At 54.3% G+C, this 14,511-nt stretch overlaps 3 protein-coding genes across 3 annotated transcripts in view; 1 reads left to right on the top strand and 2 right to left on the bottom strand.

The window, feature by feature from the left end:
• The window catches only part of LOC119108315 (uncharacterized), a gene marked incomplete at its 3' end in the record, with an annotated part of 37,601 nt that extends 35,310 nt beyond the window's left edge, over positions 1-2,291 (bottom strand). The window contains exon 1 of the mRNA XM_037231891.1: positions 2,183-2,291. Within this exon, the coding sequence (XP_037087786.1) occupies positions 2,183-2,200 (18 nt within the window). The remainder of the gene's footprint in view (positions 1-2,182) is intronic.
• A 5,000-nt stretch (positions 2,292-7,291) lies between these two features.
• On the bottom strand, positions 7,292-13,844 carry LOC119108314 (protein phosphatase methylesterase 1-like). Its single transcript, XM_037231889.1, is given in 11 exon segments — positions 7,292-7,541; positions 8,046-8,178; positions 8,650-8,809; positions 9,367-9,438; positions 9,523-9,556; positions 9,995-10,060; positions 10,329-10,454; positions 10,456-10,575; positions 11,019-11,128; positions 12,056-12,230; positions 13,797-13,844. Coding segments are annotated over 11 exon segments (1,047 nt in total). The 5' UTR covers positions 13,829-13,844; the 3' UTR covers positions 7,292-7,522.
• Positions 13,845-14,455: 611 nt separating this feature from the next.
• The window catches only part of LOC119108313 (multiple PDZ domain protein-like), a 31,584-nt gene continuing 31,528 nt past the window's right edge, over positions 14,456-14,511 (top strand). The window contains 1 exon segment of the mRNA XM_037231888.1: positions 14,456-14,476. Within this exon segment, the coding sequence (XP_037087783.1) occupies positions 14,456-14,476 (21 nt within the window).

Here is a 14,511-nt window from a genome sequence, read left to right as displayed (position 1 = left end):
CTCAGATGACGAGATCGGTTCGAGGGCACCGACCACACGCTGAGCGGCGCATGAAAGGGCGGTAGGCGGGGTCAGCATAGCACTGAGCTTTTCGAAAGAACAGATTACCTCCCGTGGTCAAAAGCGGGAGATTTGAATAATCTGCCACTGTGCAAAGAGCTGGACAATCCCGGACCTAGTTGCAAAAAGCATGTCATGTTGATTAAATACTGTTTGGCGCGTGGGAATTGGGTGAAATGTGGACAACACCGCTAATCCTATCAGAATGCATGCGGTGTTTCAGAATGTTAATCGAGATCGTTGCTATTTCCCTTTACGAGGCCGCATGCTGGAAATCGCGGAATGTTTGCCGTCGAGATTTGGTAGGCAATTTTCCATCTAGATTAGAAAGGTGTTTCCAAGTTCGCGCCCAAGCCACATGTGCAATTATCAAATGCCTTTGGCTGAGTTGTTTGACTCGCCAACGGAAAGTGCACCTTTTGAGGTGGTAAAAGGCCGATTTTAGTGTAGACGTACTCGAATGGACGAGCAATTTAATGTTTGGGCAAAGCCAACAAAAATTGATGCATTAAAGCCCTTTTCATGCCAGCCATTTCGAGCGGTGCCTAACTTGGTCTCGCTGCATTCCATAGGCACGCAAGCATAAAATCCACAGAAAATAGGACAAACGGCGGGTGAAACCAGTCATTCGCCGTCAGGCCCTACCAAATAGCTGGTAAACTTTGCTGTGGAAACTTTTTTATTGTCATCTTGTACCATTCGTCATGTTACGCTTGTGTTGTTGGTTTGATGCCAACAAATGATGAAGTAGTGAAAATGTGAAATAACAGAAAGGTGCATGATAACCAAACAAAAGCGTCATCGAGGTGAATGGCTTTGATGGTCCTGACGGCAATGAAAATGGATTTCACTTCGACTTCCTTTTATCTTATCATTTGAGCATTCAGCTTTGGTTCCAAATTAGGCCCCTGTTTCATACCGCTTGCGTAAACAGAGCCTAAATTTAAAGATAGGCTTAGTACTTCGTCTTTGGTCTTAATGCTATGGGCTAAACTAACATGTTGTCATCATGGCAGTTCAGTTAGATGTTGCCCCGTGTTTGTTTCATCTCCGACTGGGCCCTAGTTATGGCTTAAATTGTGCATAATGTTTACGGCCCAAAGACGAAACTTTCGACCAAAAGAAATATGCCATATGAATCAGGTAAGTGCATCTCAATCTTCTACGTGTTTATATCAATATTTTTCGGAGGATCCATTCTCTTAAATGTCCTATCTCAAGGGTTGTCAGACTGGTGATATGTGGTCATACGAACGCGGACATGCCGTGCACGCGTGGCGAACGGCGTAACGGGGAAGTGGGACGAACCCCGGGAAAAAGCCTAACGGTTAGGGAACATTTACGTGTCTAGATCGTCTTGGCGAGGAGCGATGTGAGTCGGCAAAGACCGACGTCATCCGCCGCTGTACATACACCACCGCGCTGCGGATGGCACCCGTTACTGGGACGGTCCTATGCAGGTCCAGGGATGAGGTGGATTGGATTGCAGGTGTGTGAAATTCAGAAATCACTCCTGTTGACGATTGCATACTGGCTCTTGACACATTTTGTTGAGTTAACGTTGGATTGTATGCGTCTGAATTTCATCCTCAATGCATTTCTTCGTAAACATCAGACCCAGAGCTCTCGCTCTACATTTTCGGACATTTTGTACCTCGAGAAAGGAAGTCGAGTGCGTGATTTTGAACAGAGTCGACGAACTACGAATATAAATGACGGTCTGCAAAGTTTGTCCTTACATCTTAAGTCCGCGTGACAAGAACGTGCCCCCAGCCAAATCTGAACTCCTCTGCGCCTGGTCATCAACTCAAGTTTTATCCAACAGTAAGCAAGATTAGAAGGTGTTTGTCGCCACCACGCTTGCTAATCACAAAGTAAACACAGAGTTTACTCTGTAAAAACAGAGAGCTTACGGGACTCATCACAGAGTACAGCACGAAAACATACGGAAGCGTAGCCAGCGTAAACTAACGGCGGCCAGCCACCCAGTTCACCAAGAGACAGAGCCAGGGACTATTCCAACCATTCATACTACATCACTAGCCCACCCTTTCCCCATGCCGGGAGGACAGACAACCAAGTCCTAGACGTCCCCCACCTCCCCGCCCCTCGTGGGCCTCACCTTCTTTCCAGTCGTCATCTCGCCTCTCTGATCCGCCGCATGCCGCGCGGGCGTCTCCGACCGTCTCCACTCCGACGAACGCGGCGCGGGCGCGGCGGGCGGGGGCGGCGCGACCGGCAGCGGACGCGGCGGCGCGGCTCTGGTCGCGGCGCTCGTCTGACGCCGCGCTCCCCGCGCCATTTGGGTCACTGTTCGCGCGCTGGTTCCGCTACGCTTCCCCGCAGGCCCGCTTCCGGTCGGTGTGGCGGCGCGCCGGCGGCAACGCCTGCCGATGGCGGGGCGCGCGCTGGTGCCCCGCTGATGCGACTGGGGTGGAGGGCGACCCGTGGAAAGGGGCCGTGACCTGTGCTGGCTCCAACGCTGGTGCTCCGCTGATGCGGCTGGGGTGGAGGGCGACCTGTGGAAAGGGGCCGTGACCTGTGCTGGCTCCGATGCTGGTGCCGATGCTGATGTCGCCGGGGCGGCGTGGGGACCCGGGTTGGAGGTCTTATGCCCTGCGCTGGCGCCGCTGCAAGTGCCACCCGGGCGCCGCCGGGGTGAAGGGACGACCGGGGTAGCCCATGATCTGTGCTGGTGCCCCCCTCGGGGTCGCCGGGGTGGACAACCCAGGAAGCCCATCGCCGTGCTGGTGCCGACCCCGGTGCTGCCGGGGTGAAGGGACGACCCAGAAAACCCATTACCTGTGCTGGTGTCGCTCCCGGTGCCGCCAGGGTGCAGGGGCGAGGCAGAAAGCCCATGACCAGTGCTGGTGTCGCTCCCGGTGCCGCCAGGTGCAGGGGCGAGGCAGAAAGCCCATGACCAGTGCTGGTGTCGCTCCCGGTGCCGCCAGGGTGCAGGGGCAGGCAGAAAGCCCATGACCTGTGGTGTCGCTCCCGGTGCCGCCAGGGTGCAGGGGCGAGGCAGAAAGCCCATGACCTGTGCTGGTGTCGCTCCCGGTGCCGCCAGGGTGCAGGGGCGAGGCAGAAAGCCCATGACCTGCTGGTGTCGCTCCCGGTGCCGCCAGGGTGCAGGGGCGAGGCAGAAAGCCCATGGCCTGTGCTGGTGTCGCTCCCGGTGCCGCCAGGGTGCAGGGGCGAGGCAGAAAGCCCATGGCCTGTGCTGGTGTCGCTCCCGGTGCCGCCAGGGTGCAGGGGCGAGGCAGAAAGCCCATGACCTGTGCTGGTGTCGCTCCCGGTGCCGCCAGGGTGCAGGGGCGAGGCAGAAAGCCCATGACCTGTGCTGGTGTCGCTCCCGGTGCCGCCAGGGTGCAGGGGCGAGGCAGAAAGCCCATGACCTGTGCTGGTGTCGCTCCCGGTGCCGCCAGGGTGCAATGGCGACCCAGGACGGGGGAGCCGTGACCTATGCTGGCGCCGCTCGGGGATGGAATGGCTCTGTTGTCGGCGCTGAGATGAGCTGGTGTTACCGACCAAATCGGACGAGTCTGATCTGACAATAAGCGAAAAGTACAAAAGGGTGGCATACTCCCTTTAACGTGAGGACAAACCCGACCGTTGGCGTTATGTATAAATTAATAATTAACAACCAAAGCGGAATTATTCGCTTCGCAAACCATTTCTGACGAGCTTTATTTCATTGCTGCTGGCATAGATCTGTGAACTCGGTGGTAAAAGTCTCGCTGTCACGGATTAACTTTCGCATCGGAACAGCATAATTTTTATTTCATTACTCGACGGAATTTTTTAGACGAGACGTTAGCACTAAGGAGACGATTATGAGAAAAACTGTGCCCGTGAACCGTGCGATTATTTCCCGCATTTTGTCCATTGTTTCTCCGGCCGCCGTCAAGGTGGGACTATAGACCGTCAAGACCGGTGAGGTTCACCGTAATGGGACCATACATCGGCATTCGCGGTATACCGTATGTGTTACGTAACCATACTTTTGTGGCCACCAGCCTCGGTCGGCTTGGTTTTGTCGCATTTTCCCCCCGTAACGTGACGTCATAGTGACGCATGGCGGTGTGACTGTCCGCGATCTTTCCACACCTTACTGCCACATTGCACCTGTCACTTCTTCGCAAACCTTGTGTTTATGGCACTTAAAATATGTTGGCAACTGAAGGAGTGTGTTTGCGATCATGCACCTAATTGACAGAGACTAGATGTTCGGACGGTATTATCTCTTTTTTATTGCTGTAGCTCAGCAAATAGCGGCATTAGCTTGGCGAGCTAACTGATGTTTGCTTCAGGCGTGTGCTCTTTACCTGCTTGGGATACCGGCATTATCAGTTAGTTTTCGCGGTAATGTATCAAAATCAGCCTTCGGTGGACAAAACATCCAATTAAAAGCACTTTCGACTAAGCCATTGATATAATGCTTTCCACGCCTAGTATGCGCCTTTCTTGTCGTTCTCCGCGGCGTGGTCCGCAGTGCCAATGACCGCTTCCATCCTCCCCCCGCGGTCCGCTACACGGCGGGTGGCGACACCCCTCCCTTCCCACCGTGCCGTGCCGTGGCGCTGGCGGCGGCGGGGCGGCAGTCCGGCCCGCTGCCCTGGGCGTGGCCCGCCCCGCCGGCCGGGGGACGCCGAGGGAGGGGCAGCCAGTTCCGGGAGCGCGCCACTTGAACCGGGATCAATCATCGGCCGCCCAGTGACGGCCGACTGCGCGCGCTAATGCTTGGCGCCGGGGCCGCGGCCGCGGGCGGTTCGGCCGGCGCGGCACGGGTCACGGCCACGGAATGTGATAGGTGTCGCTGGGTGAGGGCTGCGTCGCTGAGGAACGGTGTGGTGCCTGGTGCGCGCGGTCCGGACGCGGAAGTGTCGAGAGCTTGCGGGCTGGCGGCGACATTTTTGTCTTTCTCGGTAGCACGTGACCCGAACAGGAGTTATACAGATGAACTGAAAAATAGGCATGGTGCTTGCACCACAAAATGCTTATTTGTCAAGAATGTCAGCCCATTAATGGACAAGTAAGGACAGCATGGTAGCACCGACGACAGGAGAGCGTGTGGATCGAATGACAAATGACGCACCGAGCGCAGCCACATGAATGTGACATGATCCATGATAACGTTGTTTCTATAAGGCTTTGTAATGAAGGGTCACTAATTTCCTGAATTATTCTGAAACATGCACCAATAAGACAGCAGGAACATAGCCAGAACAAACTCCCAGAGGGGGGGGGGGGGCAGCGTCCCGACAAGAGGGCAAGAGAGCAGAGGGTTTCAAAGCGACCCATTTTTTCCCGGCTGAGACAGTCATATCATTCACCTGTTTTTCTTCAAATGAGTTGCAAATCTCAACACAAAAAAGGCTTTATTGAACCTTCTTGACACCCACGCCCAACTAGAGGTTACACGGAACGTAGCTGGGCTGCATGTCAAATTTCAGGGGATGCCCGGGCACCCAGCGGACCCGCCTGGTTACGGGCCGGACAGCGCGCAGACATGTCGATAACGCTCCACTATTCAGAGCATTATAGTCGCGTGACGTTACCTCTTATTTTTGCCCAAAGTTGGCCAAACAGCTCAAACGCAAAAACAAAAGGTATCACTCGGAACATTATAACATACCTGGGGAGAAAACGGGAGGGCCTGCCAGCAACAGCATGAGCACAACAGTGAGGGCATCGGCACATGAGTACACCAACGCCTCTAGAGGCACTGCGAGCAATACAGATCAAACGTCCGTGACGCGTCAATCCTGTCTTTTTACATCGGACCCAAACCATGTGATGAAACATTTTGTTTTCAGACCGTCTTTGACATGGACTACCATGCCAGCATCTCACACCAACCTAGCAGCCTTTACAAAACGAAAATGAACGTAGCTCAAAAATGGGGGAAGGCTTTTTGAAATACTTATTATTTATGACGGGTTTACACTCCATTCGAAGATAGCAGCCTACTATCTGTCATCTATGGCATTGACAACGGCAGGCATGTAACACAAACATAAAAAATTAAATAAATAGCACGTATGAAAGCGTATCTTTCCAGCCTGATGCTGTTGGTTCGCTTCGTTTCTATGGCCGCCTCCACGGCGCTGGGCATTGGGATGCTACACGCCATGAACCGCATCGAGACGACGGCCACGCCGATCCGAGCCGAGATTTGAAACTATTGTCAGCATAGGCATGGGTATAGTTACCTCTCCGGAAGCCTGCGAACGGTGCTACCAAAATCGTCTTAGCGAGAAGAAACTCCATACCTGACATCCATACTGGAAACTTTGCATCGCTCGATGAATCTTCCAACGTGCACAGCATTATCTCAACGCACGCGAGGGCGGACTCCATGCACGTGTGATTTTGACGGCGATTATGTGAGAATCGCTGGGCACCCGAATTGGGAAGAGCGACTATCGCGTCGAGCAACAGGGTACCAGCGACTCAAATATGGCGGCACTTTCCTCTCGTTGGCCGCCGCCCGCCGCCTACCCTGGCCGAACACGTTCCAGCAGTCCTCTGTCTACTCTGGCGGATGGTGATCTGACATGACTGGGCAGGTGCCGGGTCCATAGAGCGCCAGGTCACACCAAATATCAATCGACGCCACAGCGGTGTCAATTCCTTCTCCGAACTTAGAGTGCGGGGTTTATTTAAACCCATGCCAGTGGTACGACGCAACGTTGGGCAGACCTCGATTCCGTGCAGAATGGCCCGGTTCTGCTGCCGTCGGCGAAGGAGATGTACCGTTCAGTGGGATACGGGAAGCCGAAAGTACATCTATTTTGAGGGAAAAGATATGGTTGCGTTGCAGCTGGCACAAACACGACGTGAATATGCGGCTATCTACATTCATATCTCAGCCGAATCATTGATAATCCAATAAACCCCGGCCCGATGCACAAATCTAAAGCAATCATTTGCAGCGACAACCAAAATGTGGTTGATTTCGGTTTCAGATGGAGCCATATACAAGTGAGCACGCAAGTGATGTTGAGCCCCGCATGAGCCCCCTGCATCCTTGATGTGGCCTCTGATCTGTAGTGGCATAAGGCACTGCAGTGCACCAAGTCTATACGATCATTTACAGCGCCAGCGGATGTACGGCGCGGCGCACGACCGCCCGGCCTCCGGACATTGGGCGAGGACACGGCCTCGTCCATTACACACGTCACACGTCATACGTTGTACGTCATAAGTCAATGGCCCGACACAGGGTTGATCGGACATATATTTCATTAGTCAGCAGGGAACACTGCTGTCGCAAATTACGGTACCACACATTCCTTCATTAAGTACATGGCTTCAGCGGCACGTGTCAAAACGTAGATCACAATTACGTAACACGTCACACATTTTCGACATCACACCAGCAGCCATTGCGCGCCTGCTTTTCAGTCCGTTTTGAGCCAGCGCCTTCCTGTCACACAGCAGTCCGCACACCGTCGGACGTCTAGCAGCCGGGCGGTATCCTGTGGAACAGACCGGGGGAATATGTCAGGGAGAAAACGGTAGGCCCGCCAGTGAGCATTATTTTCCTGATATAAAAACAACGCAAGATGGAGTGAGACGCAAAACAAACACATCGGCACACTTAAGCACAGTGGGGCTGCCGGGACGAACAAGCTCGCAGATTACGATGGCAAGGTGCATTTATCAGTCGTAACGAAATAACACGAGGCAAGCAGGAGCGCTGGCATTCATTGCTTTACCTTTATTAATCAGCTGACGTGGTGAGGTAAGCGACTGTGCCTAGCCTCCGTGGTATATCACAGCAAACACATAACTGGTAGATACATAAAAAAAACTGGACACCACCCTACGCTCCCTATAGATAGGACGAAGTCATTTTGAAATCGCACTGTACAGAAATCTACGCCTCTCAAAACACTGAACGTAGGCTGAATCATGGCAACTGGTGCACACGGCCCGGTCCACCGGCAGGACGCCACCGCCTCACGTCAGCCGTTCCTTACGTCTGGAAGCCATCCAGCGCGTGCGTGAGCTTGTTGCGGACCAGGAAGGTGGCGACTATGCCGGCAACCCGGTCCGGCACGTCCTCGTGCACGGCGTGACCAGAGCGGGGCACCACCTGGATCTGGAACTTGCCTGCAATCCGGCGATACAGTGTGAACGCCGGATATGCCAAAATATGGAGCTGCCTGGCGAGACGGAGCGTCATCTAGCGCCGATGTCTCTAGATTGAGGTTCTACATTAGTCCAGAGATGGCGCCATAGTGGGACGAAGTGCATGCGATTCCAAAGCATGTCGCAACACGCTTAACCATCGTCGCTACGTCCAGTCTACATACCGATGGAGAGGAAGCCGGAGGCACATATGAGTGCGTCTCACATTCAGCATTAAAGAACTATGAGCCGCGAACAGTGTCAGGAATGGGGGAGACATAATACTACCTATCAGCCACAACACAAGTCATCAGCCGCAGTCACGTGACCAAACCGACACGGCTTTCCAACCCTTGAATCACAACATGGGCGCCCCGCAACAGCACATCTGTCACCGCCCGGCACCGCGCACGGCCGCCGCCTGGAGTCGACCTCGGCGCCCGCCCGACTGACCCTGCATCTGGCCGACGGAGAGCTCGCGGTCGAGCCGATCTATGCCGGCCAGCAGGAGCACTTTGGGAGGCGGCGCGGACAGGAAGAGGCCGGACAGGCCACGGAACCAGCCCTGCCAGTGCGGCTCCGTCGACGCCAGGTCGATCCGCCAGGTGTAGGACTGCGGACAGGGCAGCGCCGTCGATGCTGGCTGGGGCACCTGCTGACGTCCCTGGTCCCAGACGTGGGCGCACCCGCAAGAGAAGGCGAGGTCGAGACATGTCGGCTACATGCGGCAGATGTGATGGCTGGAGGCGCCGTGCTCAAAACGACGGGTGTAGACTGCACGCACAAGCGCGTTAGGAGGTCTTCCCATATTGCGTGTGTGTGAGAATCGCCCAAAGCCTTATAGGTGGAAGCCACGTCGGTGCTCAACAATTTCACGTGGGCCACGCCTAGCTGCTCGATCTAAAATTACTACATTAATCCATATAAGTTTAATAATGGCGAGCTATTCATATTAATAGCAAAAGTGACTTCTTCAACTAGGAACCACATAAGTGTGCAGAGGGGGAGTTTCATTGGAAAACCATGAATCTCCAGCGAAGGAAGCGGACAGTACCAGACCCACACCCGACCAAATCACGACAGGGGGGGGGGGGGGGGCGGGGGTATAGCTGCAGGCCAGCTGCTCCGTCGAAGAGCGCTCGGCACGTGCCGTCCGGCCGAGCCCCTCACCTGGGCGGCCGTGGGCGGCGGGCTCGGCTGCGGTGCAGCAGAGGTCTCCCGCTCGTCCTCGTCCTCCTCCTCCTCGGGGATGGAGCCGGCCGGCCGGGCGACGGCGGCGGCGCTGGCCGGCGGCGAGGTCGGACTGCCGCTGCTCAGGCCGGCCGCCAGGTCACGGGTGGCCGGCGCGTCCGTCTTCACGCTGCCCGGTCAGGGCCACACGTCGGGCGGACGGACGTGGCTTACCGCTCCGCATCTGGCCGGGCCAAGCGAGCAACCACACAGGCAGCCTCTCACGTTCACCAAACGCCGCTGAGAGGTGGGCGCAGCGGCGTTGTATTGTGGCGTATTTAAACGTTGTGTGTGTGTCATTGGGGCTTTGCGACGCACCCAGCGGCTTGGGCTATATGGCGTCGCCTGCCTTTCCCCCTGGCAGGAAGGGCGGGCACCGCGGGGAATCGAATCCCGTACCTCTGGTTTCCCAGGTGCGCGGTGGTTAACGCAGACGCGTTAACCACTACACTATCGGCATCCCGTATTTCAACGTTGATTGTGCGTGAAAATCGTGAGCATGTATGAAAAGGAACGCAAGGGAACGAACACAAGGGCATGTTGCCCAGGAAAAATGACAACTGCTTACTTTTTTAGTTGTCCCGGCACGGAAACGCGCGCCGATTCTGCATTCCTGACAGCTCCGGACTTAACGCTGAAACACACCATGGCAGCCTGCAGCGCCGATTAATACTGCCAAACCGACAGCAAAGTAACGCAATGATGAGGCAGAACAATAAAACCCAACGAAAGCGACATAAATGCACAGCAGCCAAGCAAAGACCCGTTACGGTTTTGCAGGTCTTCTTCGCGCTCGTCGCGTGACACCCCCGCCTCCATACTGCCTCGACACTATCTAGTATCGATCATCACGCGTCTGGCCTATCGAGTGGACAGACCAAACCGCGCCGCGCTCCACTGACCACCACTCGATGCCGTGCTGGACGGAGGCGAAGCGCTCGGGCCGGCCGCGCAGGAAGGTGTGCATGGCGCCGAGCGCGTCGACGGCCGTGCCCTCGACCACGTCGATGACGACGAGGCCGACGAGCGGGCCGCAGCACCAGGCGTGGGGCCGCGTGCACGGCCAGCGCGCCGCCCAGGCTGTGGCCGACCAGGACGGCCGGCGGCGCGGCCGGCCCGTACACGGCCGATACCACCGACGTCAGGTCACTACGCGGTGGCGGGGGACGGGGAGGTGGTCAGGGGTCAAGGCACGGCGAGGGAGAGTATCCGGGGAGACCCGTCTTTGGAGCGAGAGGCACTGGGAATGCTCGGTTCAAAACGGCATCTGTCGATAAAGTCACTGAACCTACGGCCGTCACCGCAACCACGGTGTCGCAGAATCGCAAGCTCTTGGACGAGATAACTTCCACTGAAAGGTCATAACAGGGCCAACATTTACGCCAATGACAGGATAGCTTAGCACCATACACTTGTGCACTGGAGTGTAGCAGCACGCTCGGCATCCCTCCTCACTGATGGGCGCTACATGACCGCGCGGCCGAAGCTCCCTAAAGCCTCAACTACTAGCACTGCCCTCCTCACCGCGCTCCAGCACCGACCCTCCCCACCGCCGGCCTGTCTGGAGCGCACGCCGCCGGCTCGACCCTCACCTGACCAGCCGCTCCATGGACAGGTCCTTCTCGTCGGCGGCGGCCGTCTCGCCGTGACCTCGCATGTCCACGGCCAGCACCTGGCAGTCCACACTCTGCACTATCCGCTCCTGAAAGGCGCCCGTGAGGTGGATCGCGCGCGAGACGTCCGGCACACGCGGCTGTTCGCTGATGTGGAGGGAAGAGGCAACAGGTGGGCCCACAACAGGCATGGTTCAAAGTGATCAGTGAACAGGAAGGTATGCTGGACTTTCGGCGAATACCAGTGACGATCGGAAAAGGCCCATAGTACTTCCATCCGCAGTGTGGCAGAGTTCAGCCACCTGAGTGCCAAAGACGCGGATACTTTTTCATGCTATTACACACGTGTCTTGGGTCAAATCAGGTCGACCAATCACGTAGCGAGTCGGATGACGGCCAACCCAGCATCTATGCGCCCCAGGCAACGCAGATCGGGTGGCCATGTCTAGATGAGCGTTCAGAGTCAAAGGACAGCAGTGTGTGGCGCGGACGCGGGCGTGTTGTGGTGGTGGTGTGGGTAAGGGGGGGGGGAGGCAGCGGGAGTGGCCGAGTTCTGGTGACATTAATTTGTATTCATCCCCCTGGCATCAAGCTGAACAAATTTTGCCACAATGTCTGTCAGTTCCCAAAAAAATAAGTGACACCCTGCACCTTAACAAATGGCCATGACGTCCAAATGAGTCAAACAGAACTCATGACAAGGCTCTCATGGTGAATAGCAAGGTCAATGAAAGTCGGTGGTTACAGACCCGTGATGCTCACCAAGGCTCACTGGTGAGTTCATCAGGATTCTGGTGATGAGGTTGACCAAGAAAAGTTTGAATAAAGAATAGGTGCATTGTCAGAAAAAAACATGACAGGCAGCACCAGAAACAATCATAAGGTAAGGAACACTAAAAGCTCATGTAAACTGACACCAAAACTGTCTACTGTGCTCACAGGGCAGTAATGCAACAATTTGAGACTTCTACACACGTGATAGAGCCAAAACGCCTGCCAAGCTGTCAGCCACTGACCGTGAAGAGCGCCCAGGTGAGCCCACTGAAGCCGCCGCCGTGCAAGAGCACGAGCAGCGGCCCGGAGGAGCCAGACCGGTACACATGGAACACGTCTCCTCCATCCAGCTGGACATCTTCAGCAGAGCTGAAATACTGCTGCCAGGTGGTCGGTGTCAGGTCCCGCCTACGCCTGCTGACAGGGGATGGGATGAAATACCAGGTGGTCAGTGTCAGATCCCACTGAGGCCTGCTGACAGGGGATGGGATGAAATACCAGGTGGTCGGTGTCAGGTCTGCTGAGGCCTGCTGACAGGGGATCGGATGAAGAACCACTACCAGGCAGTCAGTGGCAGGTCCCGCCAATGCTTGCTGACAAGGGATGGGATGAAGTACCGCTGCAAGATGGTCGGTGTCAGGCCCTGCCAACGTCTGATGATGAAGGATGGGATGAAACACTGCTGCCAGGTGGTTGGTGTCAGGTTTGGCCAACACCTGCCGATGGGATGGAATGAAGCACCGCTGCCATGTGGTCAGTGTCAGGTCCTCCCAACATCTGCTGACAGGGGATGGGATGAGGTACCACTACCAGGTGGTCGCTGTCAGGTTCTGTCAACACCCACTGACAGGGGTGGGATGATGCACTGCTACCAGGTGGTCAGTCATGTCTCAATGATACCTGCTGATGGAAGATGGGAGTCAGCACAGGACATGGATCCAGACATAGCTGAGCCCAACTTACCAAATACCTTACAAGGTTACTCACAGGCTAGACTATTTACCCACATGATGAGATACAGCCCACTATGTAAAAGGCTTGGAGATGTGAGTTCCTGCAAGAAGAGCCCCTTGATAAATGATGATAATCCTGATCATGTTATACTGAAAGGTGAAACCAGCAATGGTTAAAGTGTTCTTAAAAACACTGTGAAGTGCATGGTACAATACATGACATAAAAAAGAGCATTGAACAAATGGGTATAACATTACATACTGACCATCAAGCAGATTACATGGTGGCCCATGACACAATGTTGAGCATCTGTGTACTTCATTTGGAGTGAAGAGGCCCTTAATCTGAGGTTCTTGACCATCCATGATAATTTATCCAAACAGTCACACTGCATGTCCAAACCTAGAGCAAAAAAGATAGAGCTATTCAAATGACCACCTTTGACCTATTCTTTTGACCACCTATTCATATTAAATAACTCTTTTTAGCATACTGCCCAACCTTGATTTTCACAGCAGCTCTCCAAGGCCAATACTGAATTAATCATCTGCTCAAAATCAGAATGATAATTAGTTATCCATAAGGATAAAAAAGGCTTGCTGAGACATGCTACTCAGCAATTCAAGGCATCTACCTGGCATGGGCATGTGTGGTACAGAGGTGGGGCAGCAACAGGATCAGCAGAACCCTGGTGATCCTGCTGCTGCCACTTTGTGTAGCCTGGGTTTGGGCCATGCATGACATAAAGTAACATCACACTGTGGTCATCTATCTGAACTTGGATCTTTCAAACTTCCAGCCATGTTGCAGCATGTTGTTTCAAGATTTTGCCAAGACTGATACCCATTGTCCCAAAAATAATGATATATATATATATATATATATATATATATATATATATATATATGTAGAGAGAGATAAGACTATGTGTGTTTATATCTGCATTAAACCACTCATGGCATTCCTCACACCTGGGTATGGGATGCACACTATCATTGCACACACAGACACACACAAAAATTCACATACCTGCCAGCAGAAGCTCCTGGTACATTTCCCATAGGTGGAAGAGGACACTTCATTTTAGTGCTTGCTTTTGGAGAGATGACATTGTCACAGTGCCAGATTTAGACCTGAAAAAACATGGTTATACTTAGGCATGTGACCTTCACATTTTCTGTGGAATGTTGGGGAGTGGGGGGGTTGCAATGTAACAATGCAGTTTTGCTCCAAGCTATGCATAACAAAAGCCTCTGATCTAGTTTGTGAAGAGCCTGACTACGCTAACCTAATTTTGCAGTTGTCAAGCCACCTGTCGGACATGTAGCTATGTGTCCAAGTGACTTAGGGACGTAGAGATTACCATCTTAATGTAACACCTTTAAGGCCTCCAACACTAGGGTCACAGGGCAGGCGCAAAACAGCAGGACCGGGCAACCCCCCACCTCTCGCCGATGCCATCATCCAGTACCCGATCCGGACGCGTACCTCAAAATGACCAAGGCGCGCACGCTTCAATTTCTGCACCCAATAGCCCTAGGGCAATATCGTTCTGTCAATATCACGACTAACCGGCGTTCACCTTCGACCAAAACAATCGCGGGGCCCCAGCACGTTCCCGGGATGTTGTTAAGGTTGGGTATTTTCGAAAAGTACATAGGGTGTTGGGAATGTGCCCGCTGTGTTCAATGGACCGGGTGCAAGGACCGGTAATTGGGCTAGATAGGCAGCACAGTTTGCTTTT

This window comes from Pollicipes pollicipes, unplaced genomic scaffold (genome assembly GCF_011947565.3).
Source record: "Pollicipes pollicipes isolate AB1234 unplaced genomic scaffold, Ppol_2.1 Scaffold_6686;HRSCAF=7923_pilon_pilon_pilon, whole genome shotgun sequence".
Classification (NCBI taxonomy): domain Eukaryota; kingdom Metazoa; phylum Arthropoda; class Thecostraca; order Pollicipedomorpha; family Pollicipedidae; genus Pollicipes; species Pollicipes pollicipes.
The sequence above is the reverse complement of the archived record's forward strand: the minus strand, read 5'-3'. Positions and strand labels throughout refer to the sequence as shown.